The sequence below is a fragment of the Excalfactoria chinensis genome, chromosome 3 (genome assembly GCF_039878825.1).
Source record: "Excalfactoria chinensis isolate bCotChi1 chromosome 3, bCotChi1.hap2, whole genome shotgun sequence".
NCBI lineage: Eukaryota > Metazoa > Chordata > Aves > Galliformes > Phasianidae > Excalfactoria > Excalfactoria chinensis.
Window position 1 is genome coordinate 18,358,367 of NC_092827.1, and position 18,609 is coordinate 18,376,975.

An 18,609-nucleotide genomic window follows, 5' to 3' on the forward strand; every position below is an offset into this window, starting at 1 on the left:
TCCTTTTATCAAAAAACCTGTGGAAATTTAAGGAAAGCACATCAGCTGTACCACCCATAAACACATATTTATTTCCTGGCTCTTCAAAGGATTCCAGGACGTTTGCAATTTCCTTTTTGCAAAATTCATGTTACGTTTCCCACATAGATCACAGCTCTTCAAGTCACCATGAATCTTATACTGCATTATAATTTGTGCTAAGCTGCCTAAGGCCAACACCAGAATAACAAGCTTGCAGTTCCCCGGATGGTTTAAGAACTGTTCTTAAAAACTGGCATCACAGTATCCATCCTCAAAGTCTTTGATAACAAGGCAATTTTGAGTAAGTGGTTATGCATCAGTGCCTGCTATCTGGTCTTTCATTTTCTTGAATTCTTTTAGATTTTTTAGGTGAATCAAGTCTGATACTGGTGATCTCATATACCATTACTTTTGTTCCACAATTACCAAATCACTTTCACATATGCTTTGAGAAATCCCAGTACAGAATCTCCCTTTGCCTGCCTTGCTGAGTTTTGACATTTAAATATCTAAAACATCATCTGAGCATGAATTCAGCTTTTTCAACAGATACCCAATTGTTTCTATCAACTTCCTTCGTTCTGTTTAGCTGTGTTGCCTTCCTTTCACTTGTTCTCAAGGCTTTCAAGACAGGTGGTGGGTGCTGGACTTGTATTTCACATATGGTGTCCTTAAGGAGCTCCCACGCCACCTGGTGTAGCTTTTTTTCTCATAGCTGTTGTCTTCTTTGTTCTTCCTGGTAAGAATCTTTACTTTTGTGCAATGTCTTTTTCTAAGTGGATCAAAACTGTTGTGAATTTTGTTGTTGTTTTGGTAGGTTGCTGAGCCTAACTGCAACACAGTCACTGTTGCAATGTGCGTCTTCTGAGACACAGAACACAACTTTACTCAGGACAAGGTCCAGGGTCACATTTCCTCCTTCAGTTCTTAGTTCTAGACCAGTGTCTTAGATATTGACTGTGTCTAAAATCAGGCTTTGCACAACACTCTCATTTGCGACAGTCACATAATCTGTAGAGGGAGAAACTGAAGACCCCATTACTACTCTGTTTCTGCTGCTTCTCTGATCTTACAGTACACAGCAGCAACGCGTATTCATGATCCCAGCTGGATACATGATGAAACAGAATCTGAGCTTGCTTTGCTCTCTGATATGTACAGTCAGTACACAAACACATTGATCTAAGGCATCCACGAGACATTTGAAATCATTCCAATGAATAAATTAATACCAACAATATGTTTTGGGCTTCTGCCCCTTCATGCAAAATGCCCTTTATGAAGCCCCTTTTGTAAATAACAACTTTGCAGTTACAAGTTTAGTACAGTTCAGTAACTTTATTCTTAAACAGAAGGGAATATTTTGACCTTTTAATGATCTTTCTCATTAATGTTTTTAATTTCAAGCTCCTTGTCTTTATTTTTGCTTTCCTGGGGTGATGAGCAAACAACCTTCGTATGGAGGCATCACAGAGCATTTCCAAACTGGGCTCAATGGTGAGCCCAAAAGCCACTGAAAATGACTGCATTGATTCAATGAGAAAAACAGGGAGCTGAGTACATTTTACAGCCATGAAAACAGAACAGAGATTCAATGACAACCATTAACTCTTCTGAAGGCTCCCAAATCAGAAATGTTCAAGGATCCTAAAACTGCCTATGGAGTTTTTATAGTTTAGCAGCTGCAAAGACTAATTGCTTCTAAATACAGAACCCTTCTTAGTGTCTGGCTAATAAGATCACAGTCTTGTATTTGAACAGACAGTATCACCATGAATTGGAGGGGGAGACTTGGAACATTTATTTAAAATCAATAGGAGACATTTTAAACATTTGATGACATATGTACAATTAGAAAACTTATTCTTTCCTCTACCTTTGTATGAAATGACTTTATATTCAGAGTTTGCTTTAAAATCTTTTTTTTTCGGATCTAGATTTCATTTAATGCTTATAGAATCCAAACTTCTCCCTTTGCTCAGAAATAATGAGAAAAAACGCAAGCTTAAAATCCTTACCAGCTTTTAAAATGTTATTTCTGAATACACCAGCTGAAACACGTAAGAAGGTATTGAGACTAAAAGACCACAGAATATTAAATGATAAGCTATCTAATGGAAAAACAGTATTTAGTTTTCCCTTGTGATAAGCAATACCAAAGAGCAGACCTAAGCTGCAATCTAACAGTACACAGATGCAGAAATAGCAAAGTTAAGATACTTAACAATAAAATCCAACCTCAATTTATCAACATTATAATCAAAATAATAGAATAGTTAAGTGGTAACTACTCAATTCAATTACGGTAATGTTTTGCAACATTTCTTAATTCTTTACATCATTTGCAATAACCAATCACACTCAATATCACATGTGACAGAGTTGCCACAACTACAACTTATTACATGGTTCTCTCAGTGAATATATATATATATACATATATATACTCAGAATATATTGAAAATAGAAAGCCTGGAAGAGTGGAAATCTTCCAAGTGTTTTATTTTGCACGATTTCTTTACTCCATTTGTCATGGGATATTAATGATTTTAATTATATCTAATTGATAGTTGAACTAGATGGTCCTGGAGGCCTTTTCCAACCTTGGTAATGGGACTCTATCCCGACTTCTTTACTGGACAACTGAAGTGTTTCAAAGAATTAAACAAGATCTTAAACTGCGATTATCCCCAACAAATGGCAAAGAAAAACAACAGCAAGAAAAACAACAAACAACAGTGTCATCCTCTACACAAATAAACATTTGGGGAAGGACTGGAATAATTCAGATACATTTTCTCAACAAGACATCACACGCCACGCATACTGCTGTTTCCTAGGAACTGATCCCTTTGTACTTCTGCTCTATGCTTCCAGACTGCTGTGCAAAATGTTGCTGGGATAACATGGATCACTCAGTCTATCACTTCTAGAATTCCTTACCTGGAAGTGAAGCACGCAAAATGGCAATGTGAGTGCAGTAATCTAGCTGTTCAGCTTAGTAACCTGTCATGCTCTTTCTACATCCCAATCAGTTTGGTGAAAAACAAGAACCTTTGTTTGAAAATGAGAGACTTTGTGACTGCTTCAGTTCCATGACATGATCTGTGAAACAACCCTGTTCATTTGTCTAAATATGACACTACGCTTCATACAAATCTTTAAATGTCATCTACCTGCAGAACAGTTTTTTCCATCATACACTGCACCCTCAATCCAGACTAGTGACTGCTGCTGTTTTTGCTTTATTTTACACTACCTGGCACCTTTACAAACTGAAAAGTATTTTTTTCTTTTCCATTTCATAGAACTTCAGGTATTAAACAGTGATAAGTCACAGACTACATAACACTGACATGCATAATTTTTCTTTCCCTTCGATATACCTGCACATACACTTAAATGTGTATTACTGGGTATCTCATATGCTTTAGAGAACTGGCTGATGTGCGGTACTAATAAAGCCATAGGGAGGAAGGCAAATTCTCTCATTGGCATAAAAAGACACTGGCTCACAGAATTAAAGCATTTTAAAGAAAATTCATTCTAACACAAGCACTTAACTTTAGCGTACACTGACTTTCAGGAAGGAGGTTCTCCCTAAACAGAATTCCCAGCAGCAGGTTAAGAAATCTGTGATAGAAGGAGAGGGGAATAAATCCCGTCCTAGCCCTTCATGATTCTTCCTTTTTACATTTCTCCATTAAGCAATTTGCATCACAGTCTTTTTGGACTTAGGGAGGACAAAGCTTCAAAAGAAAACACATCTCCCTGGCTTAATTTTAAACCAGTCGCCTTCCATCTGAGACAGGGAAACTGAGGTGTAACCGAATGATGCTTTGACCCTGATGAAACTGCACAGTACAGCAGATGTTTCTGCTAAAGAAGGCAGTAATGGCTTCATCCAATACTTAGGGTAGCCAGGTCATAATTGATTCTTCTCAAGTACTACATTATAGAAAGCTTTCTGACACTAAGGAACTGTACAAGGGCTGCTCCCAAAGTAATATCTCTTATTTTATTGTTGGCCTATGACACCAGAGACAAATATTGGTGATATGGCAACAACAGTTGAATCTTCTCACCAATATTCTGTTAAATTTTGTTGCCACGTGACAGAGGGCAGCAGAGGGGCAGTCTGACACAATGGCTTGTGAAGCATCTTTCTGGGCTCAGAGTACAGAGTACAGAGTACAGCTTCATTTGGCCTTTTCCTTCAAACCTGCAGAACACACATATTTTTTACAGCTGATTAGACAATCCAGATGACTAAATTCACAGAATCACAGAATCACAGAAATTTTCAGGTTGGAAAAGACCTAGAAGATCATCTAGTCCAACCATTACCAATACTTCCCAACTAAACCATATTCCTCAATGCAACATCCAAACGTTTCTTGAACACCCCCATGGTCGGTGACTCTACCACCTCCCTGGGCAGTGCATTCCAATGCCTGACTACCCTTTCCGAGAAGAAATACTTCCTAATGTCCAGCCTGAACCTCCCCTGTCGCAGCTTGAAACCATTCCCTCTAGTTCTATCACTGTCTACACGAGAGAAGAGGCCAACCCCAGCTCACCACAACCTCCCTTCAGGAAGTTATAGAGAGCTATAAGGTCTCCCCTGAGCCTCCTCTTCTCCAGGCTGAACAATCCCAGTTCCCTCAGCCGCTCCTCATAAGGCCTGTGCTCCAGACCCCTCACCAGCTTCGTAGCCCTCCTCTGAACACGCTCCAGGGCCTCAATGTCTTTCTTGCAGTGAGGGGCCCAAAACTGAACACAGTACTCAAGGTGCGGCCGCACCAATGCCGAGTACAGGGGGACAATTACCTCCCTGTTCCTGCTAGTAACACTGTTTTTGATGCAAGCCAGGATGCCATTGGCCTTCTTGGCCACCCGGGCACACTGTCGGCTCATGTTCAGCCGTGCATCAATCAGTACTCCCAGGTCCGTTTCCTCAACACAGTCCTCCAGCCACTCTGTCCCAAGCCTATAGCTCTGCCTGGGGTTGTTGTGGCCAAAGTGCAGAACCCGGCATTTGGTCTTGTTAAACCTCATCCCGTTGGCTTCGGCCCAGCTCTCCAGCCTATCCAGATCTCTCTGTAGGGCCTCGCTACCCTCAGGCAGATCGACACTCCTAGCCAATTTGGTGTCATCTGCGAACTTGCTGAGGGAGCACTCAATGCCCTCATCCAAGTCATCAATAAAGATGTTGAAGAGGACAGGCCCTAGCACCGACCCCTGGGGGACACCGCACAATTGGTATCATGAATTTAAAATGAATTCTGTGTACCAAGTAAAGAAGTACCTGAAAGCAGAATCAATCTATTTATTCTCTTCTCTTGCAGAAGAAGAGGAAGGATGGACATTAGGTTCTTCTCAGTAGAAATGCTTCTTATTTTGCATTTGAGTCCATTTTATGAAGAAGAAAACTGGTCCTAAAATGGAGCTCTGTGGAATCCCACTAGTGAGTGTGTGGCCCCAGCAGGATGAAAAATACCACGTGACATAAAAATCATCACTGCTACCAACAAATTCTGCCCATTCAATTTTCTTCAGTACAGAAGTCTTAGCGGATGTTGTGGCAGTACGATTTGCAATCAGAACCAAAGTGTGAGTGGAACACTGTGCTGAGTATCCGTACCCTGGAAATGAAATTAGTGGTACGTAGATGTAACAAAGGAGTACACAATTTTGGTAGCAGTAAGAAAAACTGCAGTAGCATTGGTCAGCTAGTTCATACTGCTCAAATCAACTGAGCATCTCAAAAATGCACTCAATTGCTTGCAATGCGTTTTGGCTAGATTACAGCAATAAATTTTGTGTGCTGGTATTCCTGTCTTTTGCTGTATCAACATTACTTCTATTTTTTCAGCTCTCCACAGATCCCCAGGAAGTAAGAGGGTGAGAGAGACTGATACATGCCACACATAATGCATATCCTACAATACCGGGCAATTGAGATTCTGCAGTGTAGCAAGGGACCTTCTTTCCATTAGTCTACTACATTTCCACAGAAGGCTGTTACAGAGCATACTCCAATTATGATCCTATTTCCATTTGTAGAGCTAAAATAGAAGGAAGATAGCATGACACTAGCAAACAAAATTATTTAACAAAAGTACCAGGAAAGGGAGATGGATGAAGGGCAATTTTCAAAGGTTCCTTGGCACAAGATATTATTGTATGAGGGGCTGTTCAGTACTCTGAGAAGACTGAAACATGTACCTTTTGTAGAAAGAAACAACCAAAGGCAAAGGATATCAGATCAGGAAATTTCCCAAGTGGAAGCTGAATGGAGACATGATGCTGAAAGCTCTATCAATGCAAGGCTGTAAGCCTACAAACCGTCATAAATTACAACAGCTGCTATAACAGAACAGTGATAAAATGAAACCGTTGGGTAGGCTTGATTCTGGCTTCCAACATGAGGTAGCAGCACTTCCACAAGGACTGGATCAGCAGCATGTTCTGCATGTTATGCAAAACACTTACAAAAACTGCTATATATTAGAAGAGACATGGTTACAACTATGCACGCGTTCTTTTTCCTGCTGTCTTCATTTTCCTTATCCACTCAGCCATACTGATTGTAAATCTATTCATGTTAAAAACTGAGCTTTCTACTCTGTTTTTACAGTGTCTAGAGTATTTAAACAGCATGGCAATACAGAATAATCAAAAATCTGCATCCAAACTGCTTTCCTTTTGCACCTGTTCTTAAAATATAAGAACTGAAAATGCTGCATTGAAACAAGTCAGGTTAGACAGAAAAAGCAACACGAGCACTAACGATGAGAGGATAAGCCAGGGTCACACCTTTGCCTTGGTATTCACGAACCTGTCAGGGCACAGTTTTGACATGTATGATACCAACGTTCTGTTTTTGTTCAGTACAAACAGATACACGTGCTATAGCAGAGCATGAAACAAGTATTTGGCAGTCAATATGAAAATGCCATGTATATTAACAATGACAGAAACCTCTCCAGGATCCGCTAAACATTTTTATCTCCTGCTTTTGCAGATGATGAACTGAGATACAGAACGATGAAGCACTTAAACAGCCAGAGATGCAGAGACAAAGCAGTAAATTTAATGAGTAGCCCTTCCACTCAATTCAGTACTCTACTGACTTTATTCAGCTGCACCACAACAATTTAAGTACAAAAGCTTAGGTCTTGATCATATTCATTATGATATCAGGAGTTGAAAACAGTCAAGCAGCATCGGGTTTCCAAACTGTTGGGAGTCTGCTTGAGTGAGGCAGCAATTACACCAGCACCGATTTTTTGCTTGAATCTAAGAAGGCTGGTGGCACTGGCTGCCTGTTCACACTAGTTCTTCTTTCTTATCAGTTGCCTACTGTCACTATGACAACAGGAAGCCTGCAACACAGCTGCAAGGAAGGAAAAAGGGGAGTGCACTCCAGCTGAGAGGGGAAAAGGGACTGAGTGGGTGGGGGTAAGAAGTGGTACTGCAAGTTAAAGGAATGCACTCAGGAAAGAAAATTAAAGGCCACAGTACTTCTTGATTCTGTGATGCTGACCTATCAGAGGAGGGGATGCTTATCAAACATGTTTAAAATCACTATAATCGTGCCCTATCACACCAAAAAAGAAAAGCAAGAATAAACTGCCACAAAGATAAGAGCCCTCATTTTCCCTTCTGCTTCATTCATTCATCACCACCTGATTAGTTGAACCTACTCTAATCAAATTACAGATGCTTAAAGATTCAGTTTATGATGCTGATTGTATCATGGCGGGTCGAATGAGAAACAAAGGAATGAAGGGCAAGTATACCACAGAAAGAAAAGGTAACAAGCAGAGTAAAAATGTCTCAGTAAAAATGTACTTGGTTATCAGTTCTTTTCCTGTTTGTGCACACATCTGCCTTATGAGTTCCATCGAGTGTTTTCTTTGTTGAAACGTAAAGGCATACACTAAGAATAGGGGAACACAGCATTCTGCACTACAGAAACACACAGGACGAAGGTCTCATTTCAAAGGTTCACTTTCGTCATTCAGGTACGTAACACTTTTGTAAAAGTATGCATTAAATGAATTAATGATTACAGCTGTTATATATCTGTATGTATTTTCTTACAGTTACAGAAATATAAATCAAAGATTGTTCCTAAATAATTAACATGCAGCCTTTACCTGTAGGTTACTTTAGTACAGTATCTCTTATTTCTCAACACATTTTCAGCATTTACTGCCTTTCCTAACATCACATACAAATATGGACTAAAACTCTGGGACAGAATTCTTTGCTATTACACTCCTAAAGATGCTTTCCAGAGTGGATTTATTTTTCATGGGGTGTCTAATAGTATCTTGATGTTGCAAACTATCACACAGGAAAAACTAGAAGATGCTGGATGTGGCTGTAGGCAGCCTGGCCTAGTGGTGGGCGACCCTGCCCATGGCAGGGGGGTTGAAACTAGATGATCACTGGGGTCCTTTTCAACCCAGGCCATTCTGTGATTCAATGGACTACTGAAAACTTCAGAGGCATTAAATAACTTGTATCCATGCCATAATACGTGAGTTCTGTAATAAACCCATATGTTTGTGGATATATTGGCATTTAGAAGATGTAAATAGTTATAGGCAGTGAAAGTTAGAAGTGAGTGGTTTGTGCGTTATACATAAACCTTAATTTCATGATTCATACTTAAGAGTTTAGAATGATAGCCCAATCCTGTTTTTAAAGATTGTAGGCAGAAGTGAATGTCTTGATGAATTTAATGCTCACCTTCAGGACACAGCTGGTTTGTTGCTTGTAATACTACTACAAGGTACTGGTAGCCTGGGGATCCTTTATAAAGGAAACTGCCCAAGGGAACATCTACTTCAAACACATAAATAATCTGCATCACATGTAGTACACTATGAGAATTACATCCCCCCGCCCTGTCACACAAGTCAGCTAGCTTTGGCACCATGGTACAAAAACAAGCATCTACAAGGGCTGCTCTGAAAGTAACACCTCTTATTTTATTGTCCTGGCCCATGATGTCAGATGGAGATATAGACGGTATGGCAGTAGAGGCCGAACCTTTCCACCTACTGATGGGAACAATTATGAGTTCTTGTCATGTGACAGATGGCAGAAGAGGCATAGGCTGATTAAATGGTGTCTGGCATGGAACAATGTACAATAGAAAGGTTTATCAATGAATTCCTCAGTGTAGAAAAAACTGCACCCAATGACATTCATTGACACTCACTGAGCATTTCTGGAGACCAAACAGTGGAGTAAGAGCACAGTGAGGCAGTGGGTGGTGTGTTTTAGATGTGACAACAGCTACTGGTGATCACAGCGGATCACCTTTGCTGGTGTAGATTTTCACAAGCACAGTATGCAGGCTCTTGTTCATCCCTGGTGAAAAGGCACAGCAAATGGTGGTGACTGTTGAAAAACAGTACACTGTAGCTGAGAATTTGCTCAGTTCTACTGGTAACAGTGAAAGACTGTAAATACGAGCACCACTGGATCTAGATTTTCATTTTTATTGTTTTAAATAAGCCAAAGAGAACAACTGATTAAATAATGCATCTGAATTCTAATCTGAGGTAATTTTACCTATTAGAAATGTCACTGCATCTATCAACAAATGTAAGAACAGAAAAGAGGACGTCTTTTAAGGGGGAAAACATCTAAAGCACAGAATTGTTCAGATATGCCTATGCAACATCTTTACCTGTTTGTCGCTGTAACTAGCTCCAAAAAGTCAATAGCAGTTAAGCTGCAGACAAAACTGGCTGCAGTGAAAGAAGTTGCTTAACCTCATAGACAACTCCCCTATCAAGTTATTGATTTATCTACGAACATCAAGAACATTATGGAAAGGCTCATATTAACAGCCCTAACAGAGGTGTCAAAGTTGCAACGAGCTTGCTTTCCAAGGCTGACAACTGCTTGGAGCAGTGGACAGCTCAGGAAAAGGCAGCATTCGCAGACAGGAGCCATGCATTCATTTCCTCAGGGGCAGTGTGAACTTAAAGAACTCTTATCACGAATAATAGCACCATGCATTAACATAGTGCAACAGTGTAAACAGTGACAACCAAAGTGATAGCAAATCAAAACTAGAACACTGAAAATAAATTAGGGGAATTAGAACATCAAACATCAATACGGTTTTGTGGCTTTTTTTTTTAAAGTTACCTGCTTACTAGGAGTACAGAAACAAAATCATTGCTTCTTCTTGATTTATTGAAAAGCAAAATTTCAAAGTAACAAAAATTCAACAGTACGTTTTCAACCTGCAAGCCCTTTATCTTTCCTTTCTAGAAGGAGAAAGACTTGTTTCAACTAGGAAGAAAGAATAACAGACATTACAGCAAAACAGTTTTAGAAGAAGCAGAATGGGGGGACAGGAAACTTCTTCCAGCAAACTGTAGAAAAATAGGGATATATGTTTATAAATCACATTAATGCTATCATTTGATATATGATTTGATCGATGCGTTGCAAAACACTGATTATAACACTAAATTAAGAGTAGCACTTCAGCATTTCAGTTACTAATGCTATTTGGACATAATGAGGTTCTAAATTAGAATATATGTATATTTTATCTGTAAGCGACCCTTAATAGGTTTGTTGCTCGATTTATTAACCAATGGAATAAATCTGGATGGAAAGAACTTAATTAATTTTTGTTTGTAAGTGCAATACACTCATATCCAAATCCCCACAGCTTCCTCAAATTGTTTTCTTAAACAGTCTGAATACTCAGAACACAGAGAGTTGCCACAAGAAGCAGGAGAGTCAACCTAGATGTTGAACACTGAGCCAGACAATCTAGTTACAGATACTCATATACTAGATGCAGAAAAGCAGCTGTTAATACGCTTAAATTCCTTAAACTTCAACATAATTGACGTTATTTCTAGTTAAGTTCTTTCCTGAACTGAAATCTCTCATTAAAGATCAGTTACAGTCACAGGTGAGTACTGTTATTTGAGACCTACAGGAAGGACAATATATATTCTAACACCACTGAGATAAGTGTAAGCATGAATTGATTGATCAGCAATTAGAATTGCAGGGATCTTTAATATAAATCTCTTATGTTTTTTACTGTTACTTCTTTAAATGAAATAAAAACAAATAACCAAACAAAAACTTTGATCCGGTATCAATTTCTGCAATGACATAACTTTGGGAAATCTGCCATAATTGGGATATTGAAACTGGGATGCTGGGACAAGCTAAAATGGTAAGACTCCTAGAATGACAACTTTAAGATATATTATTAATATATATGGAAAATACAAATATTTTCAGTTTCGGATCCTTTTTCCTTGCCTGCAATTTCATAGCATTGAAATATAGTTTGAGACTGCTTATAAAAAACAACTGTCAATGTAAAATTGTAATCTAAGCAGAGTGCTACAGGGACTGGTAGGAAACCTGGCATTTCCATCAGTGAAAAACACTAAAATTAGTGTAGAAGCAAGCAAGCAAACAAACAAAATAAGAATAGGCAAATCATACAAAAACCCTACTTGGTACTGCAGTTCTTAAAAAACAAATGCTGGAATTGGCTCCCCAGGGAGGTGGTTGAGTCACCATCCCTGGATGTGTTTAAAAACCGTTTGATGTGGTGCTCAGGGACATGATTTAGTGGAGGGTTGTTGGTTATGGTAGTTTGGTTAGGTTGTGGTTGGACTCAAAGGTCTTTTCCAACCTGAGCAATTCTATGATTCTATGTACAGTCTATTTACCAAAGTCCCTGGGTCAAGTATTTGCTGTGCTATGAATCTCAGAAACATCAAATACCACTTTGGGAATTTGAACAGAAGTACATATGTAATATTAAAGCATTTCATGAAGAAATCATATTCCAGTTCAGCTTGTGCATAAATCATTATTTTGTATGTTATGCTACATCTTATTATCTTTGTGTGTACTACTAAACATGAAATGTTGCTGGAGAAACCAATTGTCTTTCAGATAGAATACGGCTACATGTTTAGCATTTAAATGTAATTGAAAATATAGCATTTTACCTGTCTTCAAATAAGCAGCAAGAGCTCCATAGGTTAGCTTTATCTTATAAACTAAACTAAACAAAACAAATAAAAACTAAGCTATTTTTTATAGTAAGTTAATGAACATGCAATTAAACTTTCCTAAGTTCTCCTTTAATTGAGAACATCTTTTGATAAGTGATAGTGGATGTGTTAAGGGACTACTCCTAAAGAAATATTTCTCAACAAACAAATAATAAAAATAAATGAATTGAATCAGAGATCAAAATAGAATTTTAATCTAGGAAGGTACTGAATCTGATACTCATCTATAGTTTGACATCGCACATTTTTATGCCTCCATCTAAAGTATAAAATCTATAGCTAGAAGAGAGTTAGCAATATATTAATATTTACCACAGCAATTATATTAAAAAAATCTCTTTTTTATATCTTCTCTTCAATATCTCATTCAATTCCATCAATAAAACATTGATCTGAGCACACCACTATAGTGACTCAATTCCTACAAAACATTCAAATCAAGGAAGATCTTAAAAAAGACACAAGTCTAATTTATTTTTCTAAGAACAAACTTTCATTATTTTCATGAAAGACAAAGATCTCATTACTAAAGATTCATTAACCACCTGCTTACATAAAACAAACCTGAAAGAGAAACTTTATTTAGCTCCGCTTCCATTCATGCATACTCCACCAGTTAAACACTCCCTTGACCTTATGCAATTCACTTCTTTGACACAAGAGGGAAAAATATTTGGAAAAGCATTTGAAATGTTAAAAAGCAGCATACAGTGATAGATGGAGAAAAAGCCATCCTGAAATCCCGCAAATCTATTTTCTCTGTACTTTTGGCAAGATTCATTTAATTATGACAAGACCATCCATTAGCTACAGGTTCAGAGAAAAATCAAATGTTTCATATATCAGTGTTTGCTAACAAGAAATTAATGCATGACTGTAATTAACTTCGACTTAAATAACTTCATAAAAAGGGTCATCTATAAACTCATATTCTACTGACTGAATATTTCCTCTTTTCACAGATGAATATAATGCAGTGAAGTATCTGCCATGATGCATTTCTCCTCCTGATAATCTTGTTATATTTATTTAGATAGACACAGACTTGGTTTTCTTAATTTATGGTATATGAAAGAAATCTGTGCTGATTTGTAATTAAGTTCACAGAATGGCTGAGGTAAGGACCTCTGAGTCCATCTGGTCCAAGCCCTGCTCCAGCAGGGACACCCAGAGCAGGGTGCCCAGGGCCACATCCAGGCAGCTTCTGGAAATCTCCAAACTATGCAGTCTGTGCCAGGGTTCCATCACTCACAGCATACGTAAATGCTTCCTCATGTTCGGACAGATCCTTGTGTGTTATAGTTTGTACCCATTGCGCCTTGCCCTCTAAAATCTGCAAGTGAAGAATTTTAATCTCAAAATAGAGTTGGATTATTTTAATCATAGAATCATAGAATTACCCAGGTTGGAAAAGACCTTGAAGATCATCAAGTCCAACCGCAGCCTAACCATAGTACCCTAACTCTAAAAACCCTCTGCTAAATCATATCCCTGAGCAAGAGATTAATGAGGTAAGCTCATTAAACAACGAAGTTATTTTCTGTTTATTAGAATTTGAGCAGAATTTATTTTCCTTTCTTCTGGGTGTGAAAGCTGAAAACGGCTATCAAGGTGATGGATACAGAATGAAATCTGTAGTAAACAGATGTGGACTTGAACAAATCAAAATGAAAAAAAAGCAGAGCCTCTCAGAGGTTTTACCTCATCTGATTAAATGGACATAAACTGGAGATGTATTCCTGCCATTTATCACTGTCAGATTTTCACTAATTCACTTAGGTGTCTGAGGGGTTTGGTTGTATTTTTGAAAGCCACACAGATTCTGACCTCAGAGTTCATCCCCAGACATTTGCTCAGCTACACATCTAGTCTCAATAAATGCACGTCTGATTAATTTTTTTTGCTTTACTTAACTTCTCTAAAATTATTCCACAGGAAATCCAGGAATTCAATGGGACACTTAATGACACAACATCTTTGAGAAAGGAGACATTGCTTAAGTGGTAAGATCTCTGAGCTTTCATCCTTACAAACACACGAAAGAGGTTAAACAACATACGTTGTTGTTTTCTTTTTGCTTTCCTATGTGCATCTCATCACACAGATGATGTTTTTTGTCTGTCTTGTTACACACCCAACTCTAGACCAGAAAACGAAATAATCCACGGTGTGACTACTGAAATTTTCATGTTTTATGAGCATTGCCTGAAATTACAGTCTTCACCCCAATTTTGTATATATACTTATATAAGCATAATAAGTAAAAATAACCACTCCCCCACAGCCTTGCAAAATTAGCATTGATACCTAGTTCCAAAACTCATGTTTAGATGAAACCAACAAGAGCCTTCAGCTGCAGCAAGATCTAGTATACATAAAAGGACAGTGAAACACAAGCGCAAATGTAAAAAGGGTTGTAAGAAAATCTCTTTACACGGAGATTTTCTTTCCTGGCAAGAATACAGACAATTTTACCTTGCAAAGAGCAAAGAGCCCTAAACATTACTTCCAGCATTATTTATTTATTTATTTGATTCTGTGATAACGTGTTAAGTCACATAGCAAACCAGTCAAAAAATAAAAGTCTCTCAAAACTCCAGATGCATTTGTTAACTCTAAGACTGTGGTTAAAGCTGAAAATCTACTCTTACTGAGCACTGAGACTTGGATCAGATGGAAGAGATCACCATCAAACAGTCGATACTGTCACTAAGCAACCCCAGAACACTACTTACTGCTATCTATCATGGTTGGAAAGTGTTGTTGTTTGTTTCCCCCCTCCCCCCCCCCAGAAATAAGGGAGAGGAAAAAAAGACAAAATGTAAAACAAATGAGCAAGTGACATCACTGCTCAATAATCTTGTAATAAATAATAAAATAAAATATAAAATTGTAAATCTAGACAAATACTTATGCGACCCTAAGAAGGCATGATATTATGCAATCCGAAATTCTAGTGTGTTCTACTGCTATGGAGTATAGCAATGTGTAGTATGCACCACCATGTATTCATTTATGTGTAGATTTTAAACTGTAGCTGAGTAACTAGCACAAAGTTCTGTATCAATATCAATATCTTAACAAGGATGCACAGTCACCAATGCACTGAGAGAGCTGTGCTTTCAGCTTTTATTTAGAAACAGCCTAAGTCCCTGCCTAAAAGTTAATGTTATAGGATTATTTACCTGCAAGGTACCGTGAGACTTAATTTATCATCTGCAAAATAAAGAAGGGGAATGTCCTTCTGATGACTGAAAGGAGATCACATCAAAGAGTAAGAAAAGATAATAAAGTACTTCTATAAAGTGCTTCTATATCAGAATAAACAACAGTTTAAATCTGAAGTGCTGTAGGACAGAAACCCAAAGTACTGTCCAAAGAGAACAATGTAATTTAAATGTGAGGAAAGTTTAGGAACAGACTCAGGACTGAATGTGAATCCCATCTAACAAAGGGAAATGCACAAAATACAAGTTGGACATTAGAATACCTTAATTCCAATAGCAATATGATGTACTACTATTTTGTGTTGATGAAAGCATTTCTTCCCCAATCCAATACCAAGATTAATTTCACAGCGAGAAAGAACATTACTGAAGTGCCATCACAGTATTTTGGCAGTTTTACTCATATTCTGATTCAAATATGTATCATAGCTTCTTCATGGCATGTTTCCTCACACAAAGGTGAGATACATGTTAGAACCAGGATACTAGCCACAGGTTATGTCATGAATGGAGCTCAGAAAAGGGTACAGACCCAGGTTTTAAGCTGAAAATTCACCCCTGTAAGTACTGGTTTGAAAAGGCAAGGCACAGTTGCCTTTTCACAGGTTTTCCTTAAATTTAGACAGTTTCTAGGCTGAAACAGTAGTTTAATAAATACCATTTATTAAATGTTTTACTTCAGGAGGCTCACCTGGATATTTCCCTTGCTGTAGACTGCTGTTAATAATATAGTAACAAATGACAGCAATAGACAATTTAGAAAAAACATATCCACAGGAACACAGAAATTGAAAAAAAGAAACAAAAAACAACAAAAAACCCTAAATTAATTTGCTTTATTGAATATTAGCATTTATTTCTAAGACAGATGGAATCAAATTGATTCTAGCAACTTCATTCAGATTGCCGCCTTTCTTAAAGTTCACTCAGAAGCCACTCAAGAGATCATGCCCCACTTCTCTTGTAGCAGACAAGTTCTAATGTGACCTGGTCACAGTTTCTCATCAGAAAGCCTCTCAAAATTTATGGAATCGTATCTACTTCCATCACAATCCATCAGGTGAATTTCTGCTGTAATTGAGAGAGGTCACTTTGAAAGACTGTTAAGCCTCTGCCCAACTCCATTCAACTTCACCAGTAAGAGTTACCAGTAGAGCTGTATCTAACATTACTTTTAAAAACATGATTGTAAGTGGGCATAACACACGTGATATTCCAGTGGGAGGAGCTGAAGACTTCCCAGTTTCAATAAGGTCTACGGTGCTGTACAGCTATAACCAAATGCTGAATCTGGTCTGCAAGCTAACAAAGGAAATGAATCTAGAAGAATGAACCCATCTCATTTTGCTTATACTGCAAAACAGTGACACCCACTGGCAGCAACAGTTTAAATACTTAATTGTTGCAATTTAAATCTACTTGGTAAGGCTCGCTAGAATGTTTCTCTCAGAAAAATTCATCACTGTAACATAAACTTACCTGCAGAGTCAGCACTACCCTCAGAGTTTTCAGAAACTGTAATGTTATCAGTATCTGCAACAGCTGCAACGTAGCCCTCAGGAGGAGGACTCACAGTGTACACTCTCCTGGGAGGTGGAATCGTGGAGTCACTACCTACAAAACAGAAAAACAAGGTGTCCAGCTATTGATCTCAGTAAAGATTTTCTCAAACACTTTCGCAATTATAGCAATGATAACAAGTGGTTCCTTAAGGATAAAATATATGTGTGTGAGAACTGGTCTGTAGAAGATGGAGGGATTACAAAGTGACACAAGTAATAGAAAAACAATCACAGAACTGTGGTTTGTCCACCTGCAGACTAATTAGATGAAGTCTAGCTGGTGTTACAAAAGGCAGGTAGGTAAAGTGGGCTTGAAAACCACACAGGACTAAGCGTGCAGTTCCCACCCAAATGAGTTCATCTCCCCACCTCTTTTTGGTTTAAGTCTGGGGGAAACGTGCCAAGTGCCAGCCTTCCTACTACTTCATTGCATGGGAAACATCATTGGTGATGATAGCAGTAAATTGTTTCCATAAGACCTCTTTCCCCATTTAAAAGTTACTCAGAAATACCTGCAAGAGTAACAGTGTACACTTTGTATGAATGAAATGTGTCACAGTTTAATGAAACCAGTCCAAATACCACTTTTTGTTTTGTTTTGTTTTTTCATAGTAGTGACAACAGGAGAGCTCAGCCACATGGAGACACAAGATTTTCCAGAAGGACGAGATGATCAGGCTCTCTCCTGCTGCTTATTTTAGATAATTTTACATGGTTTGGCACGTCCTTCCTACATTAGCCAGCACTGACACACCACAAAGCTCCTTTCCTTGAAGGTAATTTGGAAATTTTACTCCTTTAAAGCATATTGATGACACTTGTAGCATTAGTTGGTAAAACCTTCATTGGCAGGCACACATGTTTGGCCTCCTCATTTCATGAAGACCTGAGATGGTTCAAGCCATCACCAAGCTGTAGCAATAGTTACATTACTACCTCAATATTCAAAATGCAGCTGTGGTCTGGTAGAAATTCTTGTTGGGAATCAATCATTCTATAATCAAATAGCTTTGTTTCACCAAGTCCTCTCTCTATCCAAGTATGTAACTTAATCACAGTGTTGAAATTTCTCAGATAAAACACTGTACAAATTTTTGGCTTGACTGATTATCTCAAGATTTCTGTGCTGATTACACTCAGAACACTTCTGAAAAGTTCCATCATGGTTATTTTTATCATCAGGATGCAACCTTTTTATTTTGAGAATGCATTAGAAAATGATTGTTTTTCTTGAACAAGAAAGAAAATTTCAAACCGATGTTGATGACGCTTATCTTACAGAATAATAAAGGACACTAAATAATTAATACAATATTATGAAGAGCAATTATGTGATTTTGACAAAGACCCACTAAAACTAATGTTGACTAATTCTCTTACAAGTCCCTTTAGCTAAGCTGATGCGACATGATGGAACTGGTAGCACTTGCACTGATTTTTTTCCCTACCTTCCCATGTTGATGAATGATGAAGTGCTAATTGTGATGATTTTAAATTACAAGTATGCATAAATATATCTTTCATTATCCTCTTCTAAATAATTTCAATATTTTTTCCCCGTTTCACCTTTTTTCATCTTATATTCGAATTCTTTAAGAACAAAGACAACCATAAAGACCATTAAACTCAATTTGCAGTAGACTAATTTAAACCTTTTAATCACCCAAGAACTGGCTTTACTGGGACATACTAACTTGCTAAGAC

At 37.9% G+C, this 18,609-nt stretch overlaps 1 protein-coding gene across 3 annotated transcripts in view; it reads right to left on the bottom strand.

Annotated features, from left to right (window-relative positions):
* ERICH1 (glutamate rich 1) overlaps positions 1–18,609 on the bottom strand; it is a 91,281-nt gene that overhangs the window by 39,286 nt on the left and 33,386 nt on the right. For all 3 annotated transcript variants that reach the window (XR_011903102.1, XM_072332424.1, XM_072332423.1), the window contains exon 3: positions 16,823–16,957. Coding sequence is in view for 2 of the 3 variants with exons in the window: in XM_072332424.1 (XP_072188525.1) it covers positions 16,823–16,957 (135 nt within the window). In the remaining variant the exon portion in view is untranslated. The remainder of the gene's footprint in view (positions 1–16,822; positions 16,958–18,609) is intronic.